Consider the following 13,844-nt stretch of genomic DNA (forward strand, 5'->3'; position numbering starts at 1 on the left):
TGAATCAGGGTTACAGCTCAGCTGAGAGCCCTCCCAGATGAGGCTCTGCTTGGTCTCTGAGTGGCATCTGTTCTTTCATTTCTTGTCTGTGCCGGGGCAGGAGAGTTCAGTTGCACAGCTGCATGCTATGTGAGCTATTCAGAGCACTGATGCTTTATGAAAGCAGCCTGCAGCCATCAGACAAGAAATTATACAGGTTTCTAACAGAGGAGAGACAGATGTCAGTGTGCATTCTCCTGTGGGAAGAATAACTAGTTTTATAAAAAGAGCACTGGCCCAGTTTTTGTAAGGTACAATGAGTGGCAGGGTTTGGTGCCCAAGTATTTCTGAGGAACTGCACACAAAAGTTGGTTTCATTACTCATCATTTCTTCCCTTTTGTAAAGCCTGTAGACTTTGCACTGTATCCTGACCATCATGGAAACCTGCATTTAAGACAAAAATGTATCTAAAGGTGATAATGGAAACACTGTATGAGATTGCAAAGTGCACTCAGTTGGTGTAAATATTTCTTCAGTTTTCCAGGTGCTAGGGACTCCTTGAGAACGAGAATGTCCTTTGCTGCCCTTGAAATCTCTTCCATGATCTCCAGGATCCAAACAGGCAAAAATCAATTAAAAAAAAAAATACTTCTTTGGAGTATGGGAAAAGTATAATCAGCAAAAAGAATGCCACTGATGCTGTTAATCTCAGCCTAAACCTGAACATTTTCATAAGACCTGAATCTTTGGTCATATGAAAGAAAAGGAAAGGAGCGAATACCTGTGAGATAGATGTTAAGACACCAAAATCCCACTTCTCCATATGGTCCATATGGCAAAGTCTCCCATTCATTGACAGAAGAGAAACATATGAAATCATGAAGCATAAGTGTAAAAAAGCAGAATTAATCCTCAGCACACTAGGCACCATCCTACCTTTCCTGGAGTCCCACAGGTTTCATTCTGAAAGGAGATGGACTGGCACACACAGGAGGTTTGAGCTCAGGAACACATTGGCCTTGAGGGTCCACTACAACATTGATAACCTTTGGAGCCTGTTGAGGCTGGACCATGCTGTTGGTGGTCTTATACTCAGTCTGAGATGTCTGCAGGGGAAGGGGTGAGAGGTGGATCTCCTGCTTCTTTTCCTTCTCCTGCCTTAGTGACAACTGGATCTTCTCCTTTAATCTGTACAGAACCTACAGAAATAAAGAGGACAGCTCAATCTCAATTGCCTGGTAAAGAAGACCAGGAAGGTATCACAAATGCTGGAGGAGATTGCCATACGTGGCTTTCATTCCTAGAAGGTAAGTCACAAGTTGTGTCACACAGTGTTTTGTTTCCCACAACAAGATAAATATTTCCATTACATAAACTGCAGAGTGTACACGTGGGCAGTAGGGATTTTAACAGTTCTCACTGTGAGTTAGTACTTATTTGTAATACCTGCAGTAGGATTATTAAAAGAGCAAATAACACAGAATGGAAATTAGTTACAGAGGACATTGTGAAGAAGGAAATACTGATAAACAGAGTAACTGTAGAAGATATTTTCAGCATTTTAACACAAGAGAGACAATGACACAAAATAAAAAAGATGTTTATGACTTAGCAAGATACAAGTCTCTAATTACAGCAGCCTCAATTTGTTTTAGAGCAGATGTTCTTAAAAGCTCTTACTCATCTGGCATGGAGCTGATGTTTGAACAGAGTAACTTTACCAGGTCACTTTGGTAACAGTAGGCTGCTATTACGCTGAAATACTCCTCCAGGTAGGGATAGGCTCCAATATCCTGAGAGAAACATTAACTATTCTGAAATAAAGCTGAAGTGATGAGTGGCCTATGAAGTTATTTAACCATCTGTTCAGAAAAGTGTGCTTTACAATCACCAAGAAATTGATTTCTGAACACACTGTAATACCAGGATTGTTTGTTCACATATTGCTCATGAATGTGAACACCTGGTATGTGCAACAAAAGCAGAAGTTGTACTGATTTTCTTCCATTAAACTCTACACTGATGTTGCTGAACCCTGGCTTGGTGAGGGCAGGCAGGTAGCTTGTGCTCAGTAATGTCACTCCAGAGGTACCCATGTTACACCTGTTTAACACATCTTATTTCTTTGGAGGGCAATGCAAAAAACTATTTCTGTGCCATAGCTGTTCCATTTTCAAAACATGCCTTACCTGCTATGAAATTTATAAGAATTGTAAATATTGTGTGTGGAGATGGAAGGCACTTACAGTTTTTTGAAGGTGTCTGCAGATACCCTTGTACTTTCCACTTTGCTTTATCTGTTCCTGTAAAGCATTTGATTTGGATCCTTGAGTAAGAGAAAACCTTGACCAAAACATTTTTTTCTCTCCAAGTCAGTTCTTTGACAGCTGTTGCCCCTGCTAGCACCACATAAAGCTCTATCACTCCCTAGCTTTCCAGTGATGACTAGACACATCTGATGGGTTTGTTTGATCAAGGATTAGCATTAAAGGTTTAGCTGGGAACTGACCTAATGTCATTAGCAATACACATGTTAAACAAGACTTAGCTAGGTAAACCATCTGTTCATTCTGAAGGGTTTAGAATTACTGGGATAAGATCTCTTTCCCATAATTTTGCAAAAAAAGAAGTTGTCTTAGGGGTACCTGTGAAGCAAGAACACTGGTACCACTAAAGATAAAAGAGGGACTTAAAATATTTTTACTGTCTTCTTCTCCAATGAGTGCTTTCAGCTAATTTGTTCCTGATAACCAGCAGATAAACGGCTCAGACACTCATGGCCATGACAATGCTCACCATACCTTCCTGTCACTAATATGTTTTGACAGATTTTCACTCCTTGGAGACCCAAAGAATTATGGTTTTGACTTCTAAAATGTGGACAAGTATTATATAATATACTATTTAATAATCTACTATTAAGACCCTGGGAAAAAATATAGTTTGACCCTAGCAGAAACTGAAAAAAAAATCTAACCAACAACTTTTGATCTAAACACTAGTGCTTTTCCTCAAAAAGCATTACAGGGCTATAACAGTTTATTGAAGGTAAAGTAAAAAAACCAGAAATGGCCAAAAATATAGTGACCAACCCAATCTGCCACTCTGACACACATTAAATGAGATAAAAAACAACATTAGCTGTTTGTTAGCTTTACAGATTGCACATACCCATATATTATCAGATCCTGGCAAAATCCAAGATAGGGTCAATTTGAACAGTCTAAACAGTAGCACATGTAAAGATACAGGTTGGACCTGGGAGGAACAGAAAGGGGAATGCCTGCAGAAAAACCACAGCATAATAGCAATTCCATCTGGAAGGAATTCAAGGAGTCTACTAGTATTGACCTCTGCCCTAACTTCAGGTCAGCTACACCCAATCTATTTCTGACAGATGTTTGCCTAAAATCTTAATGGGTGAAAACTCCCAAGCTTCCCCAAGCAATGCAATCCAGGGTTTAGTGACACATGTGATAGCAAAGATCTTTCTAATGAGTCAGCCAAATCACCCTGTGAAAATTTTTCTTCTTTTCCAGTCCCCAATGGAGAAAGTATTATCTTCTTCCTTATGACAGCCTTTGAAATCTTTCCATGTTTGAGAACTATCATGTTTCTGCTTGCTCCTTTTCCCTGTCATAAATAAACCAAATTATTTCATGTCCTCTGTGTCTCTGATCACTCTTGCATCTCCTTCCTCCTATAATTGCCTGAAATTTTTCACAAATGTGGTGGAGAGAGACAACAGAATAAGTAAGACATGACAACAAAATTACCATAGCAGAGCTGAATTCAGATCTTAGAGATCATATCCTCATTTATATATCCCAGGGTAAGAATTTTGTATTTTTGTATTTTTGCAACATTAATGTTACTTATCTCCTTATCTAGTTTGTAACTCTGTTCTGTGATACTGCTGGAACCTTTCCTACAGAACTGTTGTTTTGCCACATATTTCCTACACTGTATTGATGCACAGGACTGGAGCTCTCATCCCTGCCAAGCAGCCATCTTTTCTCTGCCACCCTAAGAATACTTGAAGTTCTGATACTGTCATACAGAATGCTTACAATTTCCAATATTGTCAATGCATTCCAGATTATTGATGAAAATATTGGGCAGTACCAGGACAAGGACAGCCAGCATTTTCTATACTCTTCCAGTTAAATAGCCAGTAATGACCAAAATATCTCTTCTCCAAAATAGAAAGTACAAGAAGAGATTTCTAGAGTTATCCTCCTCTTTTTGAGTGAAATGGCATGGAGAGATGGAGACAACAAGAAAGCAGATATCAAATAAAGCAACAATTTCCTGTGATAAAACAAGCGCTTTTCAAATCTTAGGGGGACCTTAAAGGATTAAATAACATTTTGGTATACATTTTTGTGAACATTTGTATAACTGTGAACATTTTTTAATAACTTCAGATTAAACATGCTTTCCATCTTAAGCTTGTAAGTAGTCAAAGAAAATTAAATGTGTTTGAGAGCAAAATATGGCAAAAAGACCCCAAGATGCCGTGTGTTCATAAATGCTGACAATTGTCAGAGAATTCAGTTAACACTTGTATGTGTGCAATGCAGAAGTATCACACAATTTAAAGAAGGAAAACATATAACATTGAACAGAAATGCAAAAATTACCCTCCAAAAGTCAGTAGTGGTATAGTGTTCTTCATCTTCTGTGTGACCATTGCACTTCTCATATTCAATATATTAGAATTGTGCCTAATGCTCAGAAACCTGGCCACTGAGCTCAGACAATGTGAATGGCAAAGTTGCTCAAAAATATAATTATTCCTTCATGTTCTTACTAGTTATTTCAGTTTAATATTTGTGTATTTGATACACAAATACCAACACACACTCTAACAACTGTGCACTGACAACATTCTATCAATATGGTGTTGCTTTTACTATTGAATAAAACTGAAATAAAGTCAGGTAAGAGGATTTCAGGGATCCTAGGGCCTAAGAAGGTTGAGAAGTCATCGCTCATGTCCCTACACAGTTACCCTGTAGATTTAAGAACCTGTTATTTATTTCTTCAGCTTCCTTCTAGTTACATTATTCATTCAACTCAAAATACATCAAGAAATGTGATTCTTCAGACTTTGGTTTCCCAGCATTATGAGAGTGTCCAATTCTTACCTTGGAGTTGAGTTTCTATTAGCCTCGAGAAAACACCCATCATGTAAAGAATGTGTGGCCCAACCTTTCAGTCTAAGAAAAGCATGAAATAAAAAACAACATAAAGGTAAAAGGGAAACTTACCATTAAACAAGTCACTAGAATGACAAAGATGCTGAGAAATATGACAACTGCATAAAATCCTTCTTTGCTCCAGATTTTGTCTGCTTCGTGCTGGCCTTGCAAAACATTTTTCTTTTTTAAGCAATGAAACAGAAACAGAAAGAGAAAAAAAGTTATAGGGTGTCATGTGCAGATTAAATAGCTCTCATTGGGCATTAATCACTCTCCTCAGCTTTGTCAGCGTTGAAATTCCACAGCACATGGCATGACTTTGAGCGCTGCTATTGGCACCGCTGCCCACGCCCAGTCCATGGAGCAGGGCCACCCCGCGCTCCAGCGCCGCGATCTACGGCCCTGCGTGCCTGCCCAGAGAATTCTCACCAGCCGGCAAAGGCTGCCTGAAGGTAAAGCAAACAAGACCCAGAGCTGTTCTTGGAAGCCACCTGGCTGGTCAGGTCAGAGGGCTGTGCTCCCACACAGCCTTTGGGAAGTGCTTGCCTTGCCTCTTTCTTCCCAGGCTTATCTCCAGCCCCAGCACGCACACGCCAGCCTTCCCAGTGTTTACACCTGACACGGAGCAAAGAGCAGGTGCCTTGCCTGTTTGCCTTCATGAGCCAGGAAGCCCTCCCACTGTCACCTCTAGATTACACATACAAATACATAAAACATATTGATTCTGCTGAAAATAATCTCATTATCTGTTTATCTATAATTCTAATTATGCTTAATCTCATTATCTTTGGCTTCCTGCTGATAGAACATTTCTGTAACAGCTGTGCACACTAAAATTTCCAGAACTCCTAGGGAACTCCTGGGGATTATGAAATAATAATGATTGTAAAAGCATTTATTTTTGTCTTTATTGCAGCACTGGGACTTGGTCGGGCTATTAAATTACCAGAATTTCACTATGTTTTCAAATATAGATTTTGTAGCAGAAACAAAGTACATGCACCATTGGTCTAACAGCAATATATTATTTAAAATAAAGTATGTTGTCTGATGTCTCTGGGACCACAGTTCAGTAGACATGGCCCTTCCAATTTTCAGCTTCATGCTTTTATTTTCTTAGTTCTGTCTATTCAGTAGAGTTCTCAGACTGAGTAAAACCAACTTTCTAAAATTCTGGTTTCCGTCATAAATGGTCAAGGCCTTTGTGTTTCCCTCTTGCTGAAATTCTTTACTGGCTTTAAAAAAACTTCTAGTTTAAATACTGAGCTGTCTTCCCATCCCAATGTGGCCTTTTTTTCTCTCTGGGGATGTTGTGTTTATCACAGAGGTTATCACAGAGGAAAGAGCTCTTCCATACAAAGATGAGTGGCTGCTCAGTGGGCCTGTATAACTGCAGGGATGCTCTAACACTTTTCCTTAGCCACCCATTAGCCTGCTCGTTTGCACAGCTAATGTATCAAGACAACTTTGACTTCCAAAAAGGCAAAGCCCCACAAAACCAAGCCTCTTCAGCCTCCCAAACACAGAAAGTCTGGATGATGATGAGTTCATGTGGGAAGGCTTCCTGAGCAGCGGGAGATCTTGGCCTGAGGAAGAGGACAAAAATGTTGGTGCTGGATCCCAATATAATTTTCATGGTACTCCATTCAGCACAGGATTAGGCACTGCTTGTTTTGAAAAGAAGACAAGGCAAGACAATTCAGAGATATAATTGCCACAAAATGCACACATTTTGAGAGGAATTTGGTAGCATGGCTAATTTACAGAGACTTGCTTTCTTGAAGAAATGCCTGTGTTTAACTGGGAATTGACAGCTTCAGAACTGAAAGCGTAATAAGGAGGGTTTTTTGGAAGTAATAGTCCTGGGAACCAGAATGGAAATCCTTCAGCACAACTACAGAAACCAATTTTGTAAAATTAGTCTATTTGTGCGTGTGAAATCATGCATCATGGTCTCAGCTTTAAAATGTCGCAGGTATTGACAGTTTAAAAAGGCTTATAAAGTGTCAGTTTGATGTTTCATGAGCAACTTAAAACCCAGGGCTTCCAAAGAGAAGCTGGGAATCTTACCAAATATTTCTGCAAAAATTGTTCCTAGACATAAACACTGCTGCTACTGCAGTGGGGTACAGCTCTCTGTGCAATCTGCTACCTCAGCACAGCAGGTCATTCTGCTGTGCTCATGGCACAGGACTTGGGTCCCAATACTGGCTCAGAGCCCAAACCTGCAGCTGCTCCACGTCCAAGACTGCTCCTGTTGAGCTCCATGGGAATCCCATGGTGACAGCAGCAGCTGCAGCTGTGGCCTATTAGCTATGAACTCAATGTCTGGCCCTGGGTGGGTTACCTGATGGCTTTCCGGTGTTTCATATCTCTCAGGAGGAAATTTAGATAAAAAGCAGGAGCTAAAGGAGAATTGGCCATGCTGACCTTTTGTAAGTGAGTAAATGGGATGGTTTAATACCTCTGTACTGAAAGGACAAAAACACTAAAAAGTAAATGAAAAGCTAATGGGATTTTTAGTCACAGTGGATGAGAGGCTTATATAACTTTAATTCAATGTTGTTACAAAACTTTTAAAATATTTTATAATAGACTTTATACATATAACACACTGAAGAGAATAAAAGAAGAGAAGACTTTAAGAGAATTAATCTCTATGATGTCTGTCTAGGGCTACGTGTGTTCAGGACATGTCTTTGCCTGACTTGTCTTTCTAACAGTAATGTTCAAAGAATATTAACAAATGCTGTAAAAAGTACACCATGACTTAAACTTACTTGATACACCATTTTGAAAGACTTCAGTAGTACCTTCACCTACTCAAGGAAATCTCTCTCCCAGATCTAATTGGTGGAGAGCAAAATCATTGCTGAAGCTGCTTCCTAATGACAGAAGCAGCTGTGACCTCCATAACCGAGCCATCTCACACCCATGATAAGGAATTGCTTTTTGAAACGTCAATGCAGATCATTCAGAACTTTGTTCCTTTGTCTAGGAAAACTGATAAGAGGGATAGCAAGTGCCACGCTGACCACAAATTGCTGACGCCTGGGAAAAAAAAAGCTAATAGGATGGCCAAATGCAAGGCAGAAATGAGAGGATTCTTGTCCTTCAGATAGTTTTTGAGGAATAGGCTTGAGGATATACTCAGACTAATTTGCAAAGATCTGCAGCTAATAAGAATATCAGAGCAGATGGAGTGGCAAGGGAATTTCAGTAGCTCAGGGAGCACCAGATCCTAGAGCAAATAGGGAGGAAGGCACAATTTCCTCTTATTTCCATTCCCTAATGAGTCTCCAGTAAGGTGAGTTTTTCAGGCAGAATGAGCCAGGTTAATTTAAACTGTTTGAATTCAGCATAATTCAATGTGTGGAAGAATCAAATGTATTCATTCAATCACTAACCTGACTGAGGAGTGCCTGCACACAAGGGTATCTACTGAACTAGAACAAATGTGTTTTTTCTAAACAATTTTTCTAAACTTTTTTTTTTTTAAAGACACTAAAAACCCACTCTGGCTTTTGTGGTCTTATTATGGGAAAAATAGTGGAGTATTTCTGCAAGTAAGTAATATGAGGAGATAGCTTTTAAAAATAACAAGAAAGACATTGACCTAATGTAGTCACTGTAAAATCTGTGACTGAAAGATTCTGCTGCAGTATCAGGACCTGCCAGAAAAGGTAAATTTTCAGTGGAAAACAGGTAAATTTGCAAATTGGGTCAGGTAACCCCAATTAGTCCCTTGGGCTGGAACACTAATGAGAGCATAGCAAGCTGTAGTTCTGAGCTCAGAGGAAAGCTTACAGGGAGCTGGGGGTAGAACTCAAGATCAAAAAGAGTTCATGGAAGTTCACATTGAATAGCTTTGTTTTTTCTGCTATTTTAACTATGTTAGCTAAGGGACATTAGGAAAGGCTGCCAAGAAATCACTTCCACCCCCAGTGAAAACATGTAGGAATGTCTGTGACCTCTCAAGCTCACAGGACGCTGAATAGTAGTCACTTAATCATGTCTCCCATGACAAAGTCACCCCAAAAACTCTACCTTAGGTACATGTGTGATGAAGTGCTGTGATTCCACATCCACACTGGCAGCCTGCAGGCCTCCTGTTTCTGTTGGGTGCTCTGTGTGCACCAGGCAGGTTTTATACTACAGCTGCATTGCCTGATCACAGGAGCATGTCCTTGTGCTCTGCTTTGTTCCCAGGTGCCTCTATCAGTCCAGACTGTTTAATTTCTAAGATACTGGTTTTGATCACTTGTCCTTACAGCGACTTACAGTTTCTGTATACTTTAAGTGCATGATTGCTTCCTTTGATTTCTTCTCTAGTATGTTAATATCACATACTTCAAAGGCAACCTCTTTGTGCAAAGAGGCTGTAATGCTTCATTTTGGGATTGCATAATATTGGTATGAACTTTGGAAATTTCTCCTTCAGTGACACAATTCCAGCTGGCATTTAGCTTAGCTCTCAAAACATAGGAACCCTTATCTTATGTACTGTAGCTTCAGTTATTTTTGCCATTCAAAACCACTTCAAGTTTTCTTCTAGTAAATTCTGAAATCCAAGCAATTTAAAGACTTTAGGAAGCCAGTATTCCCACACCATAATAACAGAGACTGCCTAAGTCATTGAATATAGTCCTACCATCAAGCACAATTTGGTACTTTGTCCTGGAGAAGTCTGCTCCTGACTGTGGTACATCCCATGGAGCAGAACTCAGTCTGAAATCCCACTTCAGACACAAAGTTTAGACCACAACAAAAGAACAAATGCTACAACTACGATAAGCCATTGGAAAATCAAGGAGATATGAAAGGTATATATATAGTCCTGGACCCCTGAAATGGCAAGGAGACCTTTAAATTTAGACATTTCCACTGGTAGACATCTCATTTTACACTAGACAGTAAAGTACTCTCGTGGTTCCTACAGCAAAGACATACAAGGAAACTGCTCTTTCAGCAACTGCAGAATAAGAAACTAGGATATAATTTTGAGACAGGCAATTTACTCGAAAATAGATCAAGCAGTGATCAATGCATCAGCAGATGTGAACAAGTAAATTACTTCTGTAATGAATGGAAATGTAGTTCCAGGTACTGACATCCACTGGGACTTTTGCTGTTTATGATATAGTATGGGCTGAAACTTTGAGCAGAGCAGTTTTCCATGTGGGTTTTCCTACATAATCTGGGTAAAATTTCTTTGGACAGGCTAATCTCCCACAGCCTTAACCTTCTGGGAGTCTAGTTTACACTAAACCTTGTTAAAAAGGGTCAACCAAGCAATCTCAAGAGAGGTGTCTCACAGATGGGATGAACTGCTGTCAAACATATCTCTTTTTGTTTACCATAGAGAGAGAGCCAGAAGACTTTCAAGCCTTGGGCAGCTCTTACTGAAATACAGCTGAAAAAGGAGACAAATTCCAGCCCAAACACCTCCATGTCCGCCACCCACCTAGAAAGATGAGAGTAATGCTTCCTTTGTGCACAGATAGGCTGATAATGCACATACAATACTGGTTGGGAAGCATCCATACTTTTGGTAGAAGAGTGTACAATTTTAGCTCATGATTTAATCAGGATTGATAGCTCAGCAGTACACACACAGAGCATTTTACAATGGGTAAAATAATGCATCACATTTATGTAAGGCTTTTTATAACTATACCTTCCTTCAAAGGTTTGCCTGTTTTGTTTCAGTTCACTGTTACTTTGTTTGGAGCAATTTGTTCTTAGAGCAAGTTGAGGGAACTAAGTGGCTGGCAGCTGACCAAGTAAAGATTGTATGTTGCTGTTTTTTAGATGTTCTTTTCTGCGTAGTCTTACACATGTAAACTATTTATTGAGATCCATAAAGAATATGTAATTAGTGTATAACATATTAGTGCAAAGCTGCATTATTTTTCAGGACCAATGCCTTAGCTGTATAATCTGCTATCAATTGTCTCCAACAGTATTATGAGTTAGAGACTGCACAGCTTTCATTCTAACACTCCTGTTCTAAATGATTACTTACATTTTTTTCCAGAAAGAAAATACAAATATCTGAACACTCCAGATTATTGAAATTTATCTAACTCAAGATGAGCTTGAGTTCAAGGCTTGTTTTTTATCCAGCATCTCTTCACAGCTTGATGACATTTCTCTGTTCATATATTATTCATATAAGTTCTTGCCCCATGTCTACCTGAAGTGTTATTTGTAGTACTAGGAATAGATAATTGCCTCTATTCCAACTGTCAGACTCATGTGCTTCAGATACAAAGGAAATTCTGACCTAAAGGAAGCTTCACTCAGTTTGCTGATGGGTGATATAAAGACTTGATTTATTTGGAAACCGCTGCTTTAATATGTTTTTTATTAGAACAGCTAAAACTTGGGAATCTGAATTTTGATAGTGTCAGGTTGTTGTAGTAGAACATGTACTGGCCTTGTTCTACATTTCCTTTTTTTTTTTTTTTTGGTAACAAAGACATCTAGATTCTTAGAATGCTTAAAGTGAGAAAAACAATTTCCAATCAGTAGAAATACAGGTAGGCATAACAGTCCAATGGCTCAAACAGCAGTGTCTCAAACACAGCTTTGGATATAAAAAACCCCAGGACCTTTTTACCCATAGAGGGAAACACAGCTCATCAGAGTATTTAAATTTTTTCCCATTTTTTTGGACACGGACACTTCCTCTGCCAAACTTGGAGTTTCCACTGAAAATCATGATTCTTGACAACATGATTGAAGGGGTTTGATCCCAAACGGTATTCTGAGGGTCTTTATGTGTATGTAAAGGCATCAGGTAAGACACTAAATAAAATGCAGTGTGATATGGCCATGTCCATGAGTTCACTGGCTTTTTACCCTTAAGGCTTTTACTTTCTTTCATTTTCTGGGCCCAGTTTAAATGGTTGACCCAGAATTAGATGTCCATCTCACTGATAATGTTTCAGACAAGCTGTAGAGATGACAATATTATTTCTGCTTTGAAATGGATTTTTATCTTCGAAAAAATGGATTAAGTCATACAAATAATAGCTACAAGTTTTATTTTTATGCTCTTTTTGGAGCACATAAAGAAAATAAATCTCTTGCCAATGCTAAAAATAGAAAGAAGCATAGGTGCAATGTACAGGTTCAGTTTTTCAAAATCATGTCAGACAAAAGTTACATGGGTAGTAATGGTGACACCCAGTATATCTGCATTCCATTTATCTCTCTATTGAAATTGTTATATCTTCCTGCCCCCATTAATAGACTGGAATTCCTTATGTCCATTTCCTTTAAGGTAAGTAGTGCATGCTTAGGATCTAGACTCTGATTTTAATGGCAGCTCATCTGTGCAAGGAGGACACAGATGTTAAAGAGTAAATAGCCTAATAAAGCACTACTAAAGTAATTTAACAGAGCTAGGTGAATGGGGCTCTGAGAAATCTGGTCTAGTGAAAGGTGCAACAGTCCATGGCAGAGGGGTTGGAACTAGGTGATCTTTAAAATCCTTTCAAAGACAGGAAATGTTTGAGGATTCTATCATAATTGCCTTACACTAATGATGCTCTCTAAGTCCATACATATTCTGCCTCATGCTGAGAACCTCAGCTGGAATATTACCAAGGATGTAAGTGCCTAATCTGTATCAAAATAATACAGGTTAGAAGACTGATAACCAACCTCAGGGGAGACTTCTGTTATTCCAAACTGGGATAAACTCTGATGCAAAATGTTGATGTTAAGGGAACGCAGCACTTCTTCAGATGGGAGCGCCTCAGAAATTCCCGGCTTCGTGTTCAGTGGGGACACAAACAGTTCCACACAGTTCTTCTTCCCCTAGGGGAAAAAAAAAAAAAAAAAAAAGAAAAAAAAGAAACAAAATCATAGGAGGGGTCTGGCATTAATCTCTGCTCTCTGTAGATTGCAACTATAATTCCAAAGGCAAAAGCATGGAGTATAAAGATTGCAACCTGCTCTGTGAGCACAGCATATGTTTTGCCTGTCTCTGTAAATCCCAGCAGACTGGAAGAAAATGCAAATCCTGTATGTGGGCATGAGTGCTTTGTCTCAACCAATATTGACAAAGTAGACTTTTCCTGAGTGTAGTATCATTTAACAATCAATGTAACATAGTGATAGGAGGAGCCAAGGGATGGGGTCAATGGCAATGTGCCAGCAGGGATTTTAGCAGATATTCATCTGAGCTGAGCTGAAATAGGAATGGTTAGCATAATGCTGTGATATTTGGAAATTACTTTCTAGTCCCTTCTCAACATATGGCAGACACATACCACAATAAAATCCTCTTTGTTGACTGTGGTGCAACTTAATATGGTCCAACAAAATTAAAGGACCAGGGAAGTTTTGTGAGCACTTAATGGGTGACCTGAGAATGTCCACTCCCTTATCTATTAATTCTTGCCCTGGTGTCTTTGATGCAGTCCTGGCAGCCTAAGAGGTTCTGTATTAGAAATGTCAGTGATGCCCACTCTGTTTCAAGGTAGCAAAAGGAAAGAGAGTTTCTCTGTTGTGACGGACTTGAACAGCACGTGAGACAGCTCTGATGTCCAAACAGGATGTGGGAACCCTGTCTCCCCAGGGTACGGCCAGTGTAGCTGACACTGTGGAGCAGATTCCAGATTTGGGTAATTCCACACACATGAGGTAGG

The 13,844-nt window shown here is 39.3% G+C and overlaps 1 protein-coding gene across 1 annotated transcript in view; it reads right to left on the minus strand.

Moving 5' to 3' along the window:
- Positions 1-13,844, minus strand: part of PTPRR (protein tyrosine phosphatase receptor type R) — a gene marked incomplete at its 5' end in the record, with an annotated part of 139,985 nt that overhangs the window by 52,983 nt on the left and 73,158 nt on the right. Inside the window, 3 exon segments of the mRNA XM_084205711.1 lie at positions 917-1,179; positions 5,254-5,364; positions 12,856-13,011. Of these exon segments, the coding sequence (XP_084061837.1) occupies positions 917-1,179; positions 5,254-5,364; positions 12,856-13,011 (530 nt within the window).

The sequence above is a fragment of the Fringilla coelebs genome (genome assembly GCF_963513975.1).
Source record: "Fringilla coelebs genome assembly, chromosome: 5".
NCBI classification, from domain to species: Eukaryota; Metazoa; Chordata; class Aves; order Passeriformes; family Fringillidae; genus Fringilla; species Fringilla coelebs.